The sequence below is a fragment of the Lepidochelys kempii genome, chromosome 8 (assembly GCF_965140265.1).
Source record: "Lepidochelys kempii isolate rLepKem1 chromosome 8, rLepKem1.hap2, whole genome shotgun sequence".
Classification (NCBI taxonomy): Eukaryota; Metazoa; Chordata; order Testudines; family Cheloniidae; genus Lepidochelys; species Lepidochelys kempii.
The window spans coordinates 63,367,739-63,391,740 of NC_133263.1; the positions used below are offsets into that span (position 1 = coordinate 63,367,739).

Consider the following 24,002-nt stretch of genomic DNA (forward strand, 5'->3'; position numbering starts at 1 on the left):
CCTATATGGCCTCAGGTCTGCAATTGGTTCTGTGTGGGTGGATTCCTGGACATTCACAGTGTGCCACTGTATGAAGCCCTAGTTGCAGAATCATCTGTCTAATCTCATGAGGGTTACATGCTTAAAATAATGTCTTTAAAATGTTAACATTTTACTAAAAATCATTCTATAACAGTAATACTGTAAAGAAAATAAAACTTTTCCTTACACTACTTTAAAAGTAACTTTGTTTTTCATATATTAAAGGTAAAGCAATAATAACCCGATACATAAAACATCAGCCAGCATACAATAAAACATTACAAAGTGGCTCATCTAACAATTAAATATAAATCTATGCTGTGATAAAGCATATGTTAAAGAAAATTAGGTGTTGTCATGTACAGTACCTGGTACAGGAGGGTGTCCAACATACTGATGCTGAAAACCCTTCCAGCAGCAAAAGGCAGTCGAAACATAAATGCCAGATTAGAACCCTTCTCCCGTTCTTTCTGTTCAAAGGTTAGAAATAAAGAAATAATTTCAGAGGTTCCTTTTTTCTTTTAAAAAACACAGTATATAATGTCACATTGGTGCTTCCTTGGAACAAACTGTAGCAACCAAAAAGTAAAATTTACTCTCCCTGGGTAGTCATTCATTTGTGTTTACAGATAGAAACAAAAACATAGCAAATTACAGGTGTCAGAATCAATTATTAAAGGCCTGATTGTTAGATATGTTGCCTGGCTCTCATCCTGCTAGTGGAGATCCCCGCACCTGTGTGGAGACCGATGGGTCCATGCTAGCAGATCTGCCTGTCTGATCAGACCCTTTGTGAGTAATTCCATCTTTGGGAGAGAGGGGAAGTACAGGGCTACTCATACTGGACCTGATCCAAAGCCCATTGAATCCAATGGGAGTCTTTCTGTTGCCATCAATGGGTTTTAGATCAGGCCCACTGTATCTAGTGAGGAGGCACCAAACCCTTTTAGAAGTTCCCTTTTCTGATGTCTGAGGCTTGTACAGGGAGCCACTAAAAAGAAAATAATAGGGTTCTATTTCAGGGGTTGGGAGGTTACTGAACAGGGAAAGAAGAGGAGGTGGAAGCTAGATGGGGCCAGAGGCTGCTGTTTTGATACCTTTGGGGAAGGGAAATAGAAACAGCAAAAGCATAGAAACATTACAGTGATGCTCTCTTCCCTCCCCCCTTCCTCTTTCTTTACAGATAAACTACATTAGATCTTGCTGCTGCTTGTTCCCCCAGCTATCGGGGGGAGAGCGCTAACAGGTTTGAGGCATTTTCAAGAAATCAGTGATAAACGAAATGCAGGCTTTCAATCCAACAGATGTCATGCACAATGGGTTAGTGTGGTAAAGATACTCTGCAAATTTCCAAGTTAAACAGACACATTTGCCTGCAGAATGGCAGACTGCTGGAACCAATGTGTCATTTATATGTACTCATGTTGAATTTCATGCTGTCACCCCTGCTGTTTTTCATTGTTTGACATTTTTGTTGTGAATACATGTTGATTTGTATAAACACTATAAAAAAAAAGTCAAAGTAGGAAAATTCTTTCCAGTTTAACATATCTAGTAAAATCACTTAAAATATGACATCAGTGGAATTTATTTTAAAAACTAGGCTCCTTTTGAGCTAAAGCAGACTGACAACATTCTTAGAGGTTTCAGAGTTGTAGCCGTGTTAGTCTGTATCAGCAAAAACAATGAGGAGTCCTTGTGACACCTAAGAGACTAACAAATTTCTTTGGGCATAAGCTTTCATGGGCTAGAACCCACTTCATCAGATGCATATCTGGTACTGTATTTACCACTCCATGCATGTGATGAAGTGGATTCTAGCCCATGAAAGCTTATGCCCAAATAAATTTTAGTCTCTAAGGTGCCACAAGGACTCAACATTGTTTAATTTTAACACTTGTTGTTTCTTTTTAAAATGAGGAAAATACAGAGTTTTATGCCAAACTTACTATCTTTATTAAATTTAAATTTGACTAGCTCCTAGATGGTTATTAAGCAATGAAGAGTGACAACATAGATAACATCCCCACCTCCAAATGCAACTAATAATCCATTGTTTTCCTAAAATTATAGCAATGCAAAGATGTTACTGTGGTACTAATATCAGAGCGTGCCAGTTGACTAGTGTTCAAGTGTTCATCTGCTATATGAATAATGAAATATCAGTGTCACTGTAACTTTCTTTCTGTCCACCGAGATTTGAGGCAAACAGATAATTTATTGATAGTTCTAGTGAAAACTCATGCACATTTTTTGATTGTCCAGTTACACTGAGATGTAACCTCAATTTATTACTTGGTTCAAATGAAACCTCCCAGACACTTAAATGATTGGTTGCCAGAGCTTGCAATTCTTTCACATGCAAAACTCACATTAACTTCTACAGGAGTTCTGTCACCAGTCTACATGCAGAGAATTGTGTGTACTTGAGGCAAAATGCTTCCTTTGCCCACCGGTGTGAAGAAGTGCCAAGCTACACAAACTCTGTGGAGATGTGCACATCTCCTGTTGTGACATGCCGTTGGGAAGCAGTGTTAACAGATGCTCTACTTCTTCTCTACTTCTTTGGGTGCATAAAGGGAAAGAATGAGCATGTTGGGGGGATGGAAAGGGGGAGATAAAGAGTATAATGGAAAATTGCTGTCTCCCCAGCTGCAGCTGTCAATATTCATTTTTTTTATAGTGGCCATCCCAAACAACCTACAATAGGTCATCGTTAGAGTAGGTCAGGTTCCTCGGTCTTCAACTACTGCAGCTGGTCTTGGTTTCCACTCCACTTGTCCAGTGTTCTCCACAGTACACATATTTGCAAAGGCTCCCTGAACTGGTCCCTATTCCACTGTCAGAACTGGCTGGGTCCATGCTATCTCCCTAGAGACCTCCCCAGCTAATGAATTCACTTGTGCATTTACCTCACTACCACCCCCACCCCCAAAAAATCTTGTTCCTCTCAGATAAGGTTCAGTACCTCCCATCTCTGCTCACCCCACATGACCAGGGCCAACGATTTATCCATTAATGACAGAGTTATTAGGCTCTATACACAGTTAGTATGCACATTCAAGCACTTCCATAAGGAAGTTGGTCAAAGGGAAATGAACATGCAGATAAAACTCTGCACCCTCCTGCTCCCCTAGTCCTTATGCGTATTTGGCCAGAACATTAAGCTTTAAAATAGTAGGTCTAGCCTTATGGGGAAGTGCTATGTAATGGATGAAAACATAAGGGATTTATAGAAGTTACTCTAAAACCCCACTTATTCTAATAGAGAATATCCTTTCTATATGTGTTTTAACCATCACACAAAGATTTTTTCTATTAAAATCTAAAACACGATTAAAAAAATCTCTAAAAGATGTATTTTCATAGAAGGTGGCAAATGCCTTTGAGCAAAGGAAGTATTGGTACTAACATATATTACGTAGCCTAGAGTTCATTCCTATTTTTAAAGACCATAATTATTAGAAACACAGCAGCTATGAAAACCATTTAAAGGGAGATTAGTTCCCAGGTATAAATGTTTTTAAGGTAGAATGAGCAGAAGTACTCTAGTGGGGTATATGCATCATCCTGGTGCTGAAAGAATAAATATGGGTTTGAGAGGCCAATTATGCTACCTGATTGCACCTGGAGGATATGCCAGGATTAATTAAAGATGAAACCCAGCTGGGGAAGGAGCAGGTGACTCTAAATAATGGAAGTACAACTTAGAAGGGGATTGCAGAGAGAGAGTCTGCTATTACCTTCTGTGATAAGTAAGTGGGGAAGACTGGCAGGGTCAAGGAGGATCCCTACAGGGAGTGTTGGCTGTGGAATTTTTTTCTACGTAGCAAAGTCTGGTAGGAGATTAGGAGTGACATAAAACAGTCATTGAGGTGGAGTAACTTCTGGCAGTGAGCCATTGTAATGGGGCTGGCTTTGGTGTTCTAGGGAGAGACCCCTGGGAGATGGTCAAAACAGAAAAGAATGAAAGAAGAACAGAAAAGAATGAAAGATCAAACCTGAGGAGGGTAAAACTGGATTTATGTTTGTACCTATACTTTGGGAATTTGTTGGGAGAATTCCAGAGGGGAGTCCTGGCCATGAGAAAAGGATAAGTTTAGACACTATGAGAGAATCCTGCTGATGGGCTATGGTAGGAAGAAGTCCAGGGAGGTGGAAGCAATGAGTCTGATGGTTCAGACCTTGGCTGCTGGCTATAGGCTCCCTGGACTAGAATCCAGTATAGCAGGAGGGTCTGGATTACCCTACCAGCTATTGGGGAAGATGACATAAAGCCCTTGATAAGGAGTGCTGATAGCCTCTGAGAGAAAAATATGAGGATCAGGGGGCCCAGAGTTGTAATCAAATACTTTTTTGTAAGGTCATTGGACTTTGTTACTCCAAAAGAGGTGGGACTAAAGCATAACCTCACAGGAGCACTCAGTTGCAAGTAGAGAATTCACTGTTGGACAAGATGAACCAGCGACAGGGGCATTAGAGAGAAAATAAACCTGCTACCCTATACTCAGCCATGAGAAGGTGTTCCAACAGTAAGCCTATTTTTCCACACACTTAGCGTTGGCTCCTGAGGGTCCTTTGTAAATTCTGTGATGCCTGATTCTGGACAAGAACTTTTTATCTTCTGATCAAACAGATTGGCGAGCCTAAAACCCATACTATTAATAATACTTAATTATTATTATTAATAGTATTAATTTAAATAAGAATTAAATTGATAAATTAATATTGTTAGTACATCCTAAATCAGGCTACAGACTGGTGAGCCAGCCAGGAGTATACCCACCTCGCTAGAGTATTCTTTTTCTACTCTAGCTCTCTTCCTCTTCTATTCTATACTATCTATCTAGTCTGTAGCCTGATGTAGGGTGTATTCATAATAATTTAATTTATCAATTTAATTTAATTTAATCCACAGAATTTACAAAGGACCCTCGGGGGGTATGATAAGAAACTCACACTGAGACAGATATAGCCTTAAAGACTTTTTATTAAAATCAATAATAGTAAGTAAATAGTAAAATACTCAGAGTTACAAAGTTACAATTGCATTACTGCTATTCAAAAGATACATATGATAATATAGGATTATATGCAACAAAGCTTTGGTTAGTATACTCACACCCTTCCTTGATAACCTGGTGGTAAGAGACACAGGACCAGCCTTGCAATTCAGGTTTCTCAATTTTTGAGTGAGAGATGCAGTGCTTAGAAGAAACTAATACTAAGAGCTATCAGAACTAACTTAGGGTTTACTTGACTAACTTAAACTTAAAATCAAAACCTAATAAACAAAATAAGAATAAAACTTAGGAAAACCAAGCTTAGCCTAGTTCCCTTGAAACTTAAAATTTAAGAAGAACAATTATAGCCTACTTATAGTAGTAGTCATAGTAGGCAGATAGAATAAAATAAAATAGAAAGAGTGAGTAAAAGTAAGTAAGATAGAGTGGAGTACTCTGGCGAGGTGGGTCACCTCTTTTATAGGGCACAAGTGCTGGAAATCCTTCCTCCTATGCCCAAATTTCATTCCTCACCCACAAAATGTTAGGGTATGCTTACTCCATAGGCTAGTATGTATGTGCATACTGATGACATGTACATACGCACATAAGTTTCCTTGTGGTGTACCTTTTAAGTCTGTGGGTACAAATTGAAAACCACCCTATGCCATTCTTCCATTGTCTATTGGTCTAGATAAAAGGTCTTAGACATATGCGTGGACACTCATCTATGTAGGTAACAAGATATATGTCAACTTTACTTTTCTGGGTAAAAGGTCTTAATATAGATATGCTAACTTTGCCTTAGCTTAACATACAGGTTTTTGGCCTGTAGGTCTCTTGCATTACAGCCAAACTTACTTTAATATAAATCTATAAACCTATTACAATAAACCAAATATGCAAGCAAGCAGGTTAGTTTGAAAGGCTACAAGTCATATAATAAGTTACTATTAAATAACAGGCTTGAACCAAAACCACATTATTATCCCATTATCTTCCAGATTTGTGGGAAGTTTGAATCTAGCCTTTGTAGTTAATAAGAATCTTTTTGATATAGTAAATTTGTGACTTGAATCTCAGGATAAAAAGAGAATTAGAAGTAAATAGAGCTTGTGAGCTGAAAATTCCAACACTGAAAAAAGACAGTGACACAATCTCACTTACAAAAAATACTTTTGATTTGGCTTGGGTTTTGGCCAGGATTGGAAGCATTTACTGTGCAGTCCTAATCATTACTAAAATTTGCTCTCAGGAACATCTCTATTGGCTCCTTCTGTGATGTATTCATGATAATCATTTATTTTCAGATACTTCACTTTTTAACACTAGTAAAGAATTTTTAGTAGCTGCATGTTTCTGATTAAATATACAGGGCCTAATCCTGAAAATTTACATTAGCAGTCCTTCCGTTCACAAATAGTATCATTGAGGTAAATGAGACTAGGCCTAAGAATAAGGGCTACTCATGCAATTGTTTTGAGGATCAGACCCATAGATTTGATCATGCTGCTAGATATTCATCTTTAGTATAGTGGAATAGAGTTGAGGAGATTTCATGTTCATTTTTATGAAATATATCTTATAGGTGAGTGCTTAAAGTGTAAGACTGTTTTTCATTTACTACTTTGATATAGGTATTTACTCTTCATGAAATTAAATTATATAAACTATATACAACTTTTTAGATTTATGCCAAAAATATTACAAAGAGTATGGGCTCTGGATTCAATCGCCTAGCAGAAAACAAATGGAAGGTATAAATTGTACCCTTCTGTCTGCTCAGTATAATTTGTAGAGGATTCTGTTTTGGTGGCAACAAGGTGGGGTGGGAGGGAAGACATGCCATGTTTTGGGAATATTTTTTGGCTGATGTTTCAATTTTGAAAAGAGGTAGGAGAGGATCTTTGTTATTCCTGCCCAGCTTATTTCAAAACAGGAGCTTGTAAGTGTGGGAGGGGGACTGTAAATGTGTTTCCCCCCTCCCCTCTTTCTTTTAAATCCTTCATCTTCCATCTCTACTCTGCTTCTTATTACCAGCTTGCTTTTCTTTACTTTTGCTTAAGAGATTTGTGAGTAATAAAATGCTCACTCAGGCATATTTTGCCTAGGATATGTTTTATCTTCAGGCTCATGGGATTTCCAGAGAATTCTGCTGCTGTACAAGCCACAATGACATCAGAGTGTCACCAGCAGTTGCTTCATAATAAGTGTGGTGCTCAGCAGCTTTCCCAATGAGACTTTTGGAATTACTTCATGGGAAAGGGGACAACATAAATATTTATGGAATTGTTCATCTAGGGGCACGAGAAAAGAGCCTGGCATGAGCATGGCTTGTATAACTACAAACACCCATAGATCTGTAAATTGCGTGTTAAAATGCATCAATGGATCAAGTTCAATGTTCCTTTAGTTGTCTCCTCCACATGAATGTCTCCTGTCAGTGGCTCTGCGCTCCGGGCTAGGAAATTCTGAATCTTTGTTAGACACTCTTTTGTAAGATGAGAAACAGTTCATCACTATATTAATATTTTCTCTACGTATTTTACGTTGTAAACTAGAAAGCTAGGAAGCTTCCCTCACAGTGGGTCGTGCCCATCAGCTTTCCCTTAACCTTCAGCAATACTTTCCTCAGAGAAAGTCCATGTTTATTCTTTGACATTTTACTTCTCGGTTTTGCGTTCCTCCTGTGTTTATATTTGGACCAAATTCCTTCCATTTCTTTCTCTCTCTCTCTCATATGTCATGACATTATCACTTAAGTGTTGTTTAGTGTGGTGTTAAAGGAGCTGCGCTGACCATTGTGTCAGTGGGTATGTCTACGCTGAAGAGGGAAGGCATAATTTCCAGTCCTGCATGAGGTCTGGCTGAGTTAGTTCACTAAAAATAGAGGTGTAGCCATGGCAGTGGGAGGGACTAGCTGCCCAAAGTAATAGCCCATCCAAGATTCTAGGTATGTACTCTGGTGGCTGGCTCCTCCTGCCACTTGTGCTGCCATGGCTACATTGCTATTTTTAGAATGCTAGCTCTCTTAGAGCTAGTGCGAGTATGTCTAATCAAGCTGGAAATTGTAGCTCCCATCTCCAGTGCAGACTTACCCAGTGGCATAGAGAGATGTAGGGCTGGATCTGGCCTTTGAGGTATGCCCCCTTCTCCAATGTCAATAGCTCCATTTGATCAGACCATTTATCCATCTAGCACAGTAACCTGACTCCAACAGTGGCAAGTACCCCATGCTTCTGAGGAAGATGCAAGAACCTGGAAGGGGACACAACTATGGGGCTATACAAGAGTATATAGTATTGACAGAATGGCTGGCATATTGAGAGGAACAGTAAAGTGTCCTTTCTGTTTGACAGCCTTGGTAACTGCTCATGTTGTATTTGAGACTGATCCAGAACCCAGAAAAATAATAATTAGAATTATCTCATTTATAATCTTTGGGGAGTATATATTTGCACTTTACTGAATTCCTGATATTAAAATTTAGACTTCAATTCTTCATAAGGGAGACATAACAACCTTTAGCATGGGAAGGGTGGGAAAGGAGAAAATTTATTGGTTTATTGGTTAAAAATCACAGTGAAGGACAGCAACAAAGTTTGTAACTTGTACTAAGATACAAAGCAATGAAGAGGAAGAGAGAAGAATTCAAAGATGAACTCTTCCACAGAGATGAGCTTAAAATATAGGGTCAGATTCTCAGCAGATGAATATCATTTCAGCTCCATTGAAGCTAATGAATTGACACCAAAGTACAGATGCAGCTTTAACAATATTTGGATTTTTTTAAACAGCCCATATGTCACTACTGCAAACTAACTGGCTCATGTTATTTCAGATATAATTATCTGTGTTTATAAATGAAACAGTAGTAAAAAATAATGGAGGAAATATGCCTCATTCCAAATGAGATGGGGGCAGAGGGGAAGTACATCTGTATAAAAGTCAGGTCAAATATACAGAGGTCTGCTATAGACCACCGGACCAGGTGGATGAGGCTTTCTTCTGGCAGCTCGCGGAAGCTACTAGATCGCATGCCCTGGTTCTCATGGGTGACTTTAATTTTCCTGATATCTGCTGGGAGAGCAATACAGCCGTGCATAGACAATCCAGGAAGTTTTGGAAAGCATAGGGGACAATTTCCTGGTGCAAGTGCTAGAGGAGCCAACTAGGGGGGGAGCTTTTCTTGACCTGCTGCTCACAAACCGGGAAGAATTAGTAGGGGAAGCAAAAGTGGATGGGAATCTGGGAGGCAGTGACCATGAGTTGGTTGAGTTCAGGATCCTGATGCAGGGAAGAAAGGTAAGCAGCAGGATACGGACCCTGGACTTCAGGAAAGCAGACTTCGACTCCCTCAGGGAACGGATGGGTAGGATTCCCTGGGGGACTAACATGAAGGGGAAAGGAGTCCAGGAGAGCTGGCTGTATTTCAAGGAATCCCTGTTGAGGTTACAGGGACAAACCATCCCGATGTGTTGAAAGAATAGTAAATATGGCAGGCGACCAGCTTGGCTTAACGGTGAAATCCTAGCTGATCTTAAGCATAAAAAAGAAGCTTACAAGAAGTGGAAGGTTGGACATATGACCAGGGAAGAGTATAAAAATATTGCTCGGGCATGTAGAAATGAAATCAGGAGGGCCAAATAGCACCTGGAGCTGCAGCTAGCAAGAGATGTCAAGAGTAACAAGAAGGGTTTCTTCAGGTATGTTGGCAACAAGAAGAAAGCCAAGGAAAGTGTGGGCCCCTTAATGAATGAGGGAGGCAACCTAGTGACAGAGGATGTGGAAAAAGCTAATGTACTCAATGCTTTTTTTGCCTCTGTCTTCACGAACAAGGTCAGCTCCCAGACTGCTGCGCTTGGCATCACAACATGGGGAAGAGATGGCCAGCCCTCTATGGAGAAAGAGGTGGTTAGGGACTATTTAGAAAAGCTGGACGTGCACAAGTCCATGGGGCCGGATGAGTTGCATCCGAGAGTGCTAAAGGAACTGGCGTTTGTGACTGTAGAGCCATTGGCCATTATCTTTGAAAACTCGTGGCGAACGGGGGAGTCCCGGATGACTGGAAAAAGGCTAATGTAGTGCCAATCTTTAAAAAAGGGAAGAAGGAGGATCCTGGGAACTACAGGCCAGTGAGCCTCACTTCAGTCCCCGGAAAAAATCATGGAGCAGGTCCTCAAAGAATCAATCCTGAAGCACTTACATGAGAGGAAAGTGATCAGGAACAGTCAGCATGGATTCACCAAGGGAAGGTCATGCCTGACTAATCTAATTGCCTTCTATGATGAGATTACTGGTTCTGTGGATGAAGGGAAAGCAGTGGATGTATTGTTTCTTGACTTTAGCAAAGCTTTTGACACGGTCTCCCACAGTATTCTTGTCAGCAAGTTAAGGAAGTATGGGCTGGATGAATGCACTATAAGGTGGGTAGAAAGTTGGCTAGATTGTTGGGCTCAACGGGTAGTGATCAATGGCTCCATATCTAGTTGGCAGCCGGTGTCAAGTGGAGTGCCCCAGGGGTCGGATTGTTCAATATCTTCATAAATGATCTGGAGGATGGTGTGGATTGCACTCTCAGCAAATTTGCGGATGATACTAAACTGGGAGGAGTGGTAGATACGCTGGAGGGTAGGGATAGGATACAGAGGTACCTAGACAAATTGGAGGATTGGGCCAAAAGAAATCTGATGAGGTTCAATAAGGATAAGTGCAGGGTCCTGCACTTAGGACAGAAGAACACAATGCACAGCTACAGACTAGGGACCGAATGGCTAGGCAGCAGTTCTGCGGAAAAGGACCTAGGGGTTACAGTGGACGAGAAGCTGGATATGAGTCAGCAGTGTGCCCTTGTTGCCAAGAAGGCCAATGGCATTTTGGGATGTATAAGTAGGGGCATAGCGAGCAGATCGAGGGACTTGATCGTTCCCCTCTATTCGACATTGGTGAGGCCTCATCTGGAGTACTGTGTCCAGTTTTGGGCCCCACACTACAAGAAGGATGTGGATAAATTGGAGACAGTCCAGTGAAGGGCAACAAAAATGATTCGGGGTCTGGAACACATGACTTATGAGGAGAGGCTGAGGGAACTGGGATTGTTTAGTCTGCAGAAGAGAAGAATGAGGGGGGATTTGATAGCTGCTTTCAACTACCTGAGAGGTGGTTCCAGAGAGGATGGTTCTAGACTATTCTCAGTGGTGGAAGAGGACAGGACAAGGAGTAATGGTCTCAAGTTGCAGTGGGGGAGGTTTAGGTTGGATATTAGGAAAAACTTTTTCACTTGGAGGGTGGTGAAACACTGGAATGCGTTGCCTGGGGAGGTGGTGGAATCTCCTTCCTTAGAAGTTTTTAAGGTCAGGCTTGACAAAGCCGTGGCTGGGATGATTTAATTGGGGATGGGTCCTGATTTTGAGCAGGGGATTGGACTAGATGACCTCCTGAGGTCCCTTCCAACCCTGATATTCTATGATAGGTCTTCCCTATAGATTTTTAGCCCTCAAAACCCATTTCAATTTGTTTCTTAGGGTAAAAGAGAAGAGCTGAGTATCTGTTGGTTACATATGATCTTATAAATTATTTTAAAATAGTATTGGCTTTCTGATTAAAGGAAAACATGCATTGCCTATTATTCAGTAAGTATAATGTACTTTTATACTATGTAATTTTATAAAGTATAAAATTCTTTAGCAAATAAGTACAGTTTGTTTAATGGAAAATCACTGGTAATTAGGGTGTAAACCTCAATCAAGTCTTTCCTACCCCTTGTTTCAAGATTTGTCCTAGTGAGGATTCTGTAAAATGGCCGCTTCCCTTTTTCTTGTCTGAAGACAATCAGATGAGATAGTGTTTGATTCCCGGCATATGGTTTAAACATATTTCATCTGTTTTATTTTCTCCTGGCCAAAAGGCTCTTGCCTTGTCTGATGCCATGCCAACTGTGATTGTTTGGTTATTGTGGGTTTTTTTTAAAAAAACAATGAAAGTTGCAGCTGCAACAGCAGATGGAGTTCTCCTGCGAATCAGATTTCTTGCTTCTGCAGCCCATTAAGCCGTGAAGTCAATTTTGCATGTGTGTATATAAGCATTAGCTGAAGGCAACAACCCAGCCTTTGAAGTCTATCTGAATATGGGGAACGTAGCCCAGGAGTAGCAAACAGCTGAGTGTTTGACGACATAAGATCACTTTCACTCAAGTTTTAATTGCATTCCATTTTGCAAAAGGGAGTTCTGAAAAGTCTAATGAACTACAGCACCACCTGTGAAATGCTCCATTGTGACTGTTAAGAGTAAAATGAATGGGAAATAGTATCAACTGTAGGCACCTTCAACCATAAAGCAAGAAATGTTATTTTTATGAGACAATTTATCTACTCATGTGTTATGTTGAAAGAGTTAGGACAGGAAGTTAATTAAATTGCTGCTCAGTATCCAGCCTTTATTCACAACTGTTTGCATGTGCATGTAAGTTAACCAAATGTTTCAGCAGAGTAGCCCTGGATTTTCCAATACTTTTCAGCAACCTGGAGGTTCAATCCTGACTTCAGTTGCGCTTGATTTGTATCCCCACTGAACTACTGCAGAAGCACTTCAAACTCATTACCAAGAGTGGTAATGAGTTTCCTAGTAAGTATCCCTTTTCATCAAGCTATGTGTTGGAGTCTTGGAGTATGCCCAGAGTTTTCTATAGGTTCTAGGGCACCAAGGAACAAAACTATATGGGAATACATCCCTGAGGGATTTCCAGCTATCTACAGACACTCCATGCTCTAATATGGCAATACCGATATACTAGTGGTGCATGATTCTAGCCAATCTTGCTTTACTCTTGCAGAAACCACTGGGAAAGAGCTAGTCTGAGAGAATCACAGCGGCAAACCTCCTTTATAGGTGAGAGAAATGTTCTAAGGAGGCAGCATAACCCAAACTGAAAGGAGAGAAATGAACAAAATGGGGAGCAAATGAATAAACAAAGCCCACTAATAAAAGGATGAATAGCTAACAGGGACCCAAAGGAAAGGAAATATAGAGTGGAAAAATAAATGGAGCTAGTCTTAACAATTAAACTGTTGCCATAATATGAAACTCAAGAACCTCCCAGCACTGTGAATACCTGCCTCGTGGATCTCAATATATTTGAAGATACCTTTCTGTAATTTTCATCTTGGCATGTACACATCAGTATAACATAGGTTTTCGTATACTGTATCACTTTTGAGCTGTTGAGGTTATCATTCTGTTAATAACTCATGCAGGGGCCAGTGGTCAATAACTCATGAGGGTACTCACCCAAGCATTAGTTTTACTTCTGTTATTACAGCATCCAACTTGACAATCCCTGACCAGAAGAGCGTATGGTCTCATTCTCAATATGACATAACTGTGGGTGGCAGACTATCTCAATGCTTAATAATCTTAGTTTTTGCAGTTCCCTGTCATCCCCAAGGAGGTGTCTGAATGAGTGACTGAAGTCTTGATTTGTGCAGATTGCTTGCATATAATAACTATTTCAGTCGTATTAGTTAGTTGTGTTAGTGTTGAAGGAAGCAGCAAAATTTAAGTGAATATTGCAAATATTTAAAGAAAATGAATGTTTCATAGATACTAAGCTCAGAAGGGACCATTATGATCATCTAGTCTGACCTCCTGCACAACACAGGCCACAGAATCTCACCCACCCACTCCTGCGAAAAACCTCTCACCTATGTCTGAGCTATTCAAGTCCTCAAATCCTGGTTTAAAGACTTCAAGGAGCAGAGAATCCTCCAGCAAGTGACCTGTGCCCCATCCTACAGAGGAAGGTGAAAAACCTCCAGGGTCTCTTCCAATCTGCCCTGGAGAAAAATTCCTTCCCGATCCCAAATATGGTGATCAGCTAAACCCTGAGCATATGGGCAAGATTCACCAGACAGATACTACAGAGAATTCTTTCCTGGGTAACTCAGATCCCACCCCATCTAACATCTTATTCTTACAACCAGAAGTTTAATTCTAGGTTTATGCTATATGATCAGGGTATAGAAATGATACCAGGTGACCTGTCTAATCAAAACTATCACAGCATGACTAGAATATAAAATATTAAGCGCTTTCAGGTGGGGACTGTCTGTACAACACTTGGTACAATATAGTCCTGGTGCATTACTGAGACTCCTAGGTGCTACCACAATACAAAAGGTTTTTTTTTTCAGAAATCTGGAGATAAGAATCATTTCCAGAAATTATTTAGTGACTCTTCTTAAATAGCAAATTTGAGAACCTCAAACTGATCACAGATAACTGAACACAAAGAAGCTAAATTAGCCAAATAAATCAGTTAGTATGAATTACACCTCTACCCCGACGTAACACTGTACTCGGTAGCCAAAAAATCTTACCGCGTTATAGGCGAAACTGCGTTATATCAAACTTGCTTTGATCCACCGGAGAGTGCAGCCCCACCCCCCCACCCCGGAGCACTGCTTTACCGCGTTATATCCGAATTTGTGTTATATCTGGTCACGTTATATCTGGTTAGAGGTGTATTTGCTCAGCTCCACTGAATACTTCCTGTAGACAAAATATTTTCTACAGGACTTGGAAAAGACGTTGGCTTAGCCACTGATCAAATGCAGTTCTGAGCAAACCAGAATTTATCTGTCTAACCTCCCTGTTCCCCAAGCTCACCAGATATATGCCCTAAACAAAACTGAAGATAAATATTTTAGCTTTATATCAAATAATACCCCTCCATTTTTCCCCTGGGAGGGCAACTTTTACAAAAAACAAAGCAAACGCAAAATACAGATACCAAGATTTTGCAATGGGTTATCACAGCAGTTCTCAAACTGTGGGTCAGGACCCCAAAGTGGGTTGCGACTGTGTTTTAATGGGGTCTCTGGGGCTGGCATTAGCCTTGCTGAGGCCGAAGCTGAAGCCCAAGCCCCACTGCCGAGGGTCAAAGCCAGAGGGCTTCAGGTTATAGACTCCCTGCCTGGGGCTGAAGCTCTTAGAATTTGGCTTTGGCCTCCTCACCTGGGGTGGTGGGGCTTGGGCAGGCTTAGGCTCCCCACCTCCTGGGGTCATGTAGTAATTTTTGTTGTCAGAAGGGGGTTGCGGTACAATCAAGTTTGAGAACCCCTGGGTTATCAGAATATGGAATTATAGTCTTGCTAAATTGACTTGAAGCACAATATATTTTATTATCATTATACTAGTACATGTATGCATAGTAAAGCAAGTGCATATATTCTAAGTGTTTCAAGTCACTTTAAATGTTTTGCACATTAATTGCCTAATAACCTCTTAGAATATTGGATGGTATTTTTTAAAAAAGGTACAGTTAATGTTTCCTCGAATAGTGTCAGCCTATAAATCAAATACTTCTAAAATTAGGTTTTGTAAAGTTGATGAATCTAGATAGAAACCAAATTGAAGATTAAAGTTCAGGTAGACTTCAGAAAAAAAGCTTTCTGATATGCCTATACCTACAGCTTCCAGGCTGTTTCAATCTGTTCTGACTAGTCTACCATAAAACCAGTAAGGGATAAGACAAGTTGATGTAATCTTTAACCCCGTTATAAAAAGCAGGTATCCTTACCTTTTCCAGTTTTGATAGCGCAAGAGAGTAGCAGTCTTTGGCTCTGAACTGCATGAATCTCATATTGGCTGGGTGAGTTAGTTCTGTGATTATGCTTAGACTTGAAAACAACCTATATTTTAAGGAAATGTTACAGTTACACCTCCAATGATTGTAATTCACTGTTAAGTTTTGCATTATGCTGTACTTTATCTGTACCTCCACATTTATAATGAAGTGCGAGATAATTCTGGCTTTTGACACAAGAATACTCATAACTAATAGCAAGGAATGCTGTACAAAAGATTCTCCATAGACTCAGGGGAAGCAAATGTATTTTCAAAAGTGGAGCTTGCAAATATTAACAAAATAAACATTTACTGCAATTGCTAGAGCATTTCAGCTGACACCTTAATCTCCAATATGACGCAAGTCTATATGGAAAGAGAGGAAACCCAGGAAACATTTAAAGATGACAGCACCTTCATTGGAAGTTGTCCTAGTATGTTAACTACCAGTATATCAAAAATAGGGTTATAGTCAATTATTCACCCATGATTTCTCTGTTTACTTGTTGTGTAAATGTCTGCAGACCATACAAGCTGTCAATGTACTTATTAATGTAAAGCTGAAATTAACACTTGCTCAGAAAGCAGTGACTAAAATTGCTGAGTAAATCAAATGCTCCCATAGAGTTGGACTTGAGAGAGATATATACATATCTAAAAGGCATGTAAATTGCTATCCATTGAGTTAATGGATGAGATGCTGGATTGGAGCCGCAAGGTGCCAGGCAACTTTAGAATAAAGGAAAAAGAGTATAGAGGGATAGGCCCCTCCTTCACATGCTCTGTTGCCCATTGGCCAGCCACGGAGACCACAATTATTTATTTTAACCCTGGCCTAGTGTTTCTCAAGCCTCTTGTCCCATTATTCGACATTGGTGAGGCCTCATCTGGAGTACTGTGTCCAGTTTTGGGCCCCGCACTACAAGAAGGATGTGGATAAATTGGAGAGAGTCCAGCGCAGGGCAACAAAAATGATTAGGGGTCTGGAACACATGACTTATGAGGAGAGGCTGAGGGAACTGGGATTGTTTAGTCTGCAGAAGAGAAGAATGAGGGGGGATTTGATAGCTGCTTTCAACTACCTGAGAGGTGGTTCCAGAGAGGATGGTTCTAGACTATTCTCAGTGGTAGAAGAGGACAGGACAAGGAGTAATGGTCTCAAGTTGCAGTGAGGGAGGTTTAGGTTGGATATTAGGAAAAACTTTTTCACTAGGAGGGTGGTGAAACACTGGAATACGTTACCTAGGGAGGGGGTAGAATCTCCTTCCTTAGAAGTTTTTAAGGTCAGGCTTGACAAAGCCCTGGCTGGGATGATTTAATTGGGGATTGGTCCTGCTTTGAGCAAGGGGCTGGACTAGATGACCTCCTGAGGTCCCTTCCAACCCTGATATTCTATGATTCTATGGTTCTATTTGTTGAATCATCCCTCCTCATAATTATGTAGTAAAGAAGCTGTGTTTAGGTTGCTGTGGGTTTACCTGCTTAACTGTTTAAGGGGTCAGGATGGATTTTTTTTCCTCTTGGGGCCAAATTGACACTGGTCTACTGAGTTTTTTGCCTTCCTCATAGAATCCGGAGACACAGGCTAAATAGGTATAGAACTTAGGAATTGCATGAAGTTAGTTTGTCACAACCTGCAGCCAGTGTCCAGTGCATATAAAATAACCAAGGGCCAATGACCAGAAAATAAGAGACATATGGGATTTGGCTGGTGGATCTCAGGCTTACAGACCTAAAGTCCCTTCAGACTGGGGTCCCTCTTTGGTACCTTCTCACCTTCTGTCACTTTGGTACCTTCTCACCATGCTGAGAAGGGGAAAGAAGATTTAGCAGAGCAAGCTGAATGCTAGGGGAAAGCGGTGGAGAGCCTATCTTAAGTTGTGGGCTATATGAAGTGTCCTGTAAACCCCACACTTGGTCCACCTAAATGCCTGGTATGGGGAGATGGGCGGATAGTGCTCTTCTCCAATGTGAAACTTAATATTAAGTTGCAGTGGGCTGCTTAACATCATTCCTGTGTTTGTTCTTCACTTGTGTGTCCTGCTCACTGGTGAAGTAATCACATTATCACTAGCCTGAACACACGTTTAAAAACAAAACAAAACTGATAGCTTAACCCTGTGTTGGATGTATTACATAGGTGCTTCTAAGCACCTTGCTACATATGTATTGTCAGTAACAGCTGTCTACCTGAGAAATGTATGGATGCATCTAAAGCAAAGTGCCAGAGGTGAGGAGGCACAGTTTCCCACAATTTCGAAGTGCAGTTTTCAATGGTCTCCAAAATACTAACACAATCTGGTTTCTACTAAGTAGAAAATATGGCTGACATATGAGAAAATTGAAGTGTTCCATTCTGTCTCATTCAAGACTTTTTGGCCCATTTTTAGGTACCTAATGTAGAAGTGTTTAACATATAGATAGAAACTGATTGTAAACTGCATTAACCTGGGAGAACTGAACTTCTAGGGGACAGCGGTTATAGGACTGCCTTCTTATTGTTTGTAATAGATTAGCACCTTCAGGCCCTAACTGAGAAGAGGGCTGTACTGTGCCAGGTGCTGCATAATCACATAGAAAGAGACAGCCCAGGCCCCAATGAGATGACAGTGTAAATACAAGACCTCCCAAGAGTGGGAAGAAGGGAATATTATTATTCTCCGTTTTCAGGTGATGAACTGGAAAATGGGAACAAAAGTGACTTCTCCAAGTTAGGTAACACAGGGAGCCTGTGGTAATGCTGAGAATAGAATGCAGTTCTAATGTTTGTCCATTGCCTTGACCACAAAACTGTCTTTCCTCTCCATTGTGTATTTGTAGATGTGGTTAGGTGTCCAATTCCAGTGAGTTTCAATACATATGTAGCTCAAAATTCAGAATATGTACCTGGAGCTGTGCCTGGACTTGCACTAAGGCATCCAGGAAGGGATTTAACAAAGGATATTAAATGGGTTAGACATAGGCTAGCACTCCTAGGCTCTTTTTGAAAAGTAGAATTTTTAAAAATCCTGTTTGCAATATAGATCATCCTTATTTAGTAGAGCTTCCAAATTATTTTAAATAGAATTTAGATTAGACTATACTTTTGCAAGATGAATTGGTGGTGGTTTCCTTTTTTCCATATATTAATAGGGAATTGTAACACTAACAATTTTCAAACCCACTATCATTATCCCTGGGGAGTTCAGGTAAACTGGGATCCAGATACGAACTGTACTGGTTTGGGCTCTCCCAAACCCAACCAACAAATAAGCAGCTTCTTACAGGCTTCTGGCCTGACTTGTATAGCATTGCTGAACACCTAAAACTCGCACTGAAGTCAAAGGGAGCTGTGGATACTCAGCTACTTTGAAAATCATTCAACTGGTACTTAGCAACTGACTGGTTTCATAACATCAAGCAAGAATAATGTTCAAAGAGTCTATTGATGCTAGTATTCTTAATTCTAGCCTTTTGATGCCATAAAACTGCTCCTATCATGTCTGACTGCATGCTACAGTGCACATTCTAGGACAAGCAGGCATACTCTCTGGATTGTCGTATTATATGGAAAGAAATATCAGTGTCTGAGAGATTGATCTACCTCTCAAAGCCACCAGATGCTCGATTGCACTCTAGTTGTTGAGGGTCCCATAAAATGGGTGAGGAATGATGCTTTATTCCATCAGTAGCCAGTGATATTTTACAAGGAACACAGAGTATAGGAACAAAAACTTCAATGAAAATTGGTCTCTTCATGTAATTATGATAGTTTTTAGAGAGGAAATTTCATTGTTGAAGTTGGCACAAAGTCTACAGTGGTGAAAACTGTCATCATCCTGGGCTGGCCTATAGATTTAGGCAATGCTTAAGCCTGTGAGACAAACCTTGAGGGTGGTTCTTGAATACAGCATTATTTTTTTTTTTATTTCAGGATGCATTTTAAGAGCAATTAATATTCCTTTCTTTGTATCATTTAGTCCCTCTGTCTCAATGGAGGCAACTTCTGTTTCTAAATGTCCTGTTCTTGTGGAATGGTGAGCTATTTGTTAGGCAGATATTATGCAAGTAGTGCACAATAGGAAACTGACATGAAAATTAACCTTGCAAAGAAAAGATATGGTTCAGGAAATACATGTAAAGTGTGTTAGGTACTTTTCTCCATTATCAGCCCAAGAAAACTTAAACAAATAAATTAATTAATTAAAAAAAACCATGGCCCCAAACATCAGATGTAACCTATTTGCATCTAAGACTGCTAGTTGTGAAGGCAAAATGTTCAATATGAAGAGAGATTAGCTAAGAAATGAGCAACATTCCTACTGAATGCCAAGGTGAAGGGTCTGTTCACTCTTGTTCTGTTCAGTTGGGCATGTGATATCATTTTAAAAAAATTCATAAACTAGACCAATATGGGGGACACTGTAGACAGTATATATTGCATAAGACCACGATTTTTGGAAGTGACTCGTGATTTTGAGTACCTCCATTTTTTTTGGATGCCCAAGTTGAAATCTTGAAGGTCTGATTTCCCCACTCTTCCTTCCCTTAGGTCAGGTGCTCAGGCCTTTTTTAGGTGTCCCAAATGGAGGCACTCAAAATCATGAGTCACATTTGAAAATAGCTTTTATTTCCATGTCATCCACTGTTCTTGTTGAAAGTCATATGTTTCTGTGTTCCATGTTTGTATTTACAAGGCTTGAAATGAATGGGGACGCAAACATGACTACCCAAAAAAGAGAAACTTCTGAGGTGGGCTGGAAACTTGCAAAGGGATATGTTGTCAGGGCCCTAAACTTCCTTGTTATCAACTAATTATTTTTATTGCTGGGCAATGACCAATCCAGCACTTCAGTTGTTTAAACCCTGCAGTTTAACCCTGCAGTTGTTTAAACCCTGATTTCTCATTTTTCCTCTGATCTTTCCAAAATATTCATGTGTTCCAAAACAAACTCAGACTTCAAAAAATAAAGCATTCTGCCATCTACGGAAAAATTACTTGGATAAATACACCTGAAGTAATTCTCCTCAAATGTTTGTTTTAAAACAAATCACCAATACAATGCACTACCATTATAGTAATCTGAAGTGTGCATATCTGTCTTTCTTAATTGCCCTCAAATTCAGCCAATTTCAAATGGCAATGGCTGTTTCACTTCCCCTACCCCTTAATGCCAGTGATTCATTAGTATTAAATGTTGTTTTTCCCAAGGTGACTCAGTCATGAAGGCCTTTTGGTTAAAAATTGCCTGGTGAGCACAAACAGCTGTTGTAATTAACAAAACAAGATTAAGATTAATATATTCTAATGAATGCAAAACTGAACCTGGCCACTTAATAGACAAGGTGGCAAAAAACTCTTCTAGTGACATAAGCATATATTTTCCCCCTGAATTCCTTATTATTTTATCATTTTATTTCACTTCTGAACAAAATAAAATATTTGAAATTTATACTCCTATAAGTTAAGTAGTTTTGCTTTCTTGTTGGAAAGGAGTTGATAACTGAGAAGTTGTTCACTGTAAACAGAGCTGTGATGTTACAGGATATACAGCATACTGTAAGTATTTATGATGAAAATAACAAATGCATTGGGGTTCCCTTTCTTGAATTCAGAGAATGCGGTGTTGGGATATGTGTACTCTTTAACTTCAGGAAGTCAAGCAGTCTTTCGAGCGGGAGTTAGATCTGCGGTGAATCAGGAAATGAATAAGTTAAGGAATAGTACTGTTTTCCTTATGCTAACTTTCTTGTTCAGTTTTGGTAGAAAGCAACTCCTGTGAGTTTTTTTAACCGTTGTCACATGGCATAAGGGACGTGGATTGATTAAAATTCTGCTTTCTTGTATGAATTGAGCTATACAGTCTATGGATTGTTTATAAACACAGGATAACTTTATGGTTATCTGAACATTTAACTCTGAATGGATTATTTCTTAGGTCCTCTGATGAGCTTGTGTTGTGATGAGACGATGTGTTCCTATAGCTCTAAAGCTGTAAGGTAGTTGACTGTGTTAGGTCTGTCTCATGCTACCCTTGCTGAAGTACTTAAGCTGTCCCTGTTGCTCCAATGGTCAGTTTTTTGCAATGAGGAGGTGAAAATACTCCAATACAATATCCAGTTACAGAGGAAAGTATTTAGAAAGTCACCAAACGTTCAGCCCTGCAAGGAGGTTGTCTAGTGCATAACAAATCATATATTGAGGGTTGGATTGTCTAAGCCTCCGTAGTTTAGAAATAAGTCTGTGACATTTATAGGTGGGCTCCTCTCTGGAGGCTGAATCTAAGGAATAGTGTGTGTTTGTCAAATCTGTAAAGCAGCCATGACTTTGCTGTACATGTCTCCTGTACAGCACAGATTGGAAGCGACCTGCTATAGCAGATCTGCCACTCTCAGAACGGGCCTTGACATGAATTTCAAGTTTGTGTGTTGCCAGGCTGTAACAGCAATAGATGCAATCAGGCACCCATTTTAGACATGGTTCTCTTGAAACCAGCTGAACTAATGAGTTAGTGTCAAATGCAATAAAAACCTGGATACGTTTTCTGAATGCTTCAGCACACTGTATTCTAGGTCAGGTTTGTGGAGAAGGGATTCACTAGAATGGGAAAGCAAGCAAAGGCTAAACATTCAGCAAGATCAATGACTAAGATTTTGTCTAAATAAATGTTTCTTAATGTCCTTTATTGTTGCAGTACCAGTGTAGTAGCTCTGCTGATGATCGGTGTGATAGAAGCACTAGTGTACACCAGTTGCTGGAGTTTTAACTATCCCATCATTGCAGACCTCTTCTAAGAAATGTTAGATAACCTTGTGGTAAAAATGCTGGTGGATGCAGCCTGTCTGTACGAGAACTGGGCTAGCAGTAGTGCAATCTTTGGAGATATTAAGAATAATGCTAACATAAGCAGTGTGGGGTGGAACTCGGTCACCAGGTCTTGGAAGGAAATTTGTGCAAGTCTAGAGCAGCAACTAAAACTCTTCAAAAATAGTATAAAATAGATTTGTCATTGGGGCTGGAAGCTTTGTCTCTTTGAAGTCACAACCACCAAGTAAATGACCTCCTAAATGAGAAACCTGAGCTCAAAAGCTCTGAATGGGTTCAATACAAAAGAACAGAATAATCAGCTCAGTTAGGACTATATTAAATATCCCACAATGCAGGACACTGTGGAGGGGTTAAAATGCATCTATCCCTTTGGGAACCTGCTGATAGGGCTACAGAGAAACTGGTCTTTCTTCAACATGTTTATGAAAGGGTGCTAAATGGACTGGGTAAGGGGAATTGTCTGAATTCAGGATCTGACATGGAAAGGATAATGATCAAACAGTTTTTATGTGGGACGCACAATAGGATCCATGTGTGACTTTTCACAACAGGCCACAAAAACTTTTCTACTTGCAACTGTATTTGTTTGTTCCCAATAGGTAAGAACTTCATACATACTCAGAAACATCTCTCAATTTCCAACCTCAAGAGCCATGTTGATAAGAACTAGATCTTGGGTTAGGATGTAAAGAGGTGCTCTAGTTCTATGTTGCCAGATGAGTCCAGACTCTCAAGGTGATGTGATCACCCAGTATCATAGCTAAAAAAAATTTTTATTTGTTTCAGCCAGGGTGTTTGTTAGGATCATGGAACCCTTATCTCTTTTGTTCTCAGCCAGAACTTGGGTTCCACAAGTATCAGTAGGAAGACATAGGTGATCTTCCCATTTCAGATCGAGGACAAAATGCTCATAACAACTGCATTCTCTTCTCCTTCATTCAAATTATGGTAATTCAGGGCTTGATCAGTGGTGCTGTGAATAGATAAACTTCCACTACTTCTGAAATATTTGAACCACTACCCTTTGATCTCAGAAATATACATCTGGGTCCAATATCAATTGATGTAGTCTGCTATTGTCTTGTCTCTTTCCTATTACGTGGCCATTGGTAATGTTCTGTTGGACACTTACCACTGCTGCACTTGCAGGTTTCCCTGACAAAGGGTTTAGTTTATGTAACATAGGGCCATGTTTGCCTTTGTCTAACTGGGTCAGCTAGATTGAAGGGTCGGGATTGAAGGGTGTTCAGCATCAAACATGAACTACATTCACATCACTGCTCTTAGATTTTCCTGAACATTCTCTAAACCAAAGTTCAACTGAGTCCAATGGGACCTTTTCCTGAGTAAGCACTGCCAAACTTTGGCTAAAATGCTGGTGTACCCTACAAGAGTGAAGAGTTTCCTACAGAAATGAAGTAGGCTTATGGGTATAAGTGGTCAACCTTTAACATTTTCTTCCATTTTTTAGTTTGCAATGTATTCTGTACTCTTGAAATAGGAAACATCACTGGACTCACTAATCTCTTTCAGCTTTTTAAATATGA

At 40.0% G+C, this 24,002-nt stretch overlaps 1 protein-coding gene across 1 annotated transcript in view; it reads right to left on the minus strand.

Moving 5' to 3' along the window:
* KCNT2 (potassium sodium-activated channel subfamily T member 2) overlaps positions 1–24,002 on the minus strand; it is a 286,523-nt gene that overhangs the window by 34,654 nt on the left and 227,867 nt on the right. The window contains exons 22-23 of the mRNA XM_073358218.1: positions 15,601–15,712; positions 390–491 (exon numbers count right to left, since the gene is read on the minus strand). Of these exons, the coding sequence (XP_073214319.1) occupies positions 390–491; positions 15,601–15,712 (214 nt within the window). The remainder of the gene's footprint in view (positions 1–389; positions 492–15,600; positions 15,713–24,002) is intronic.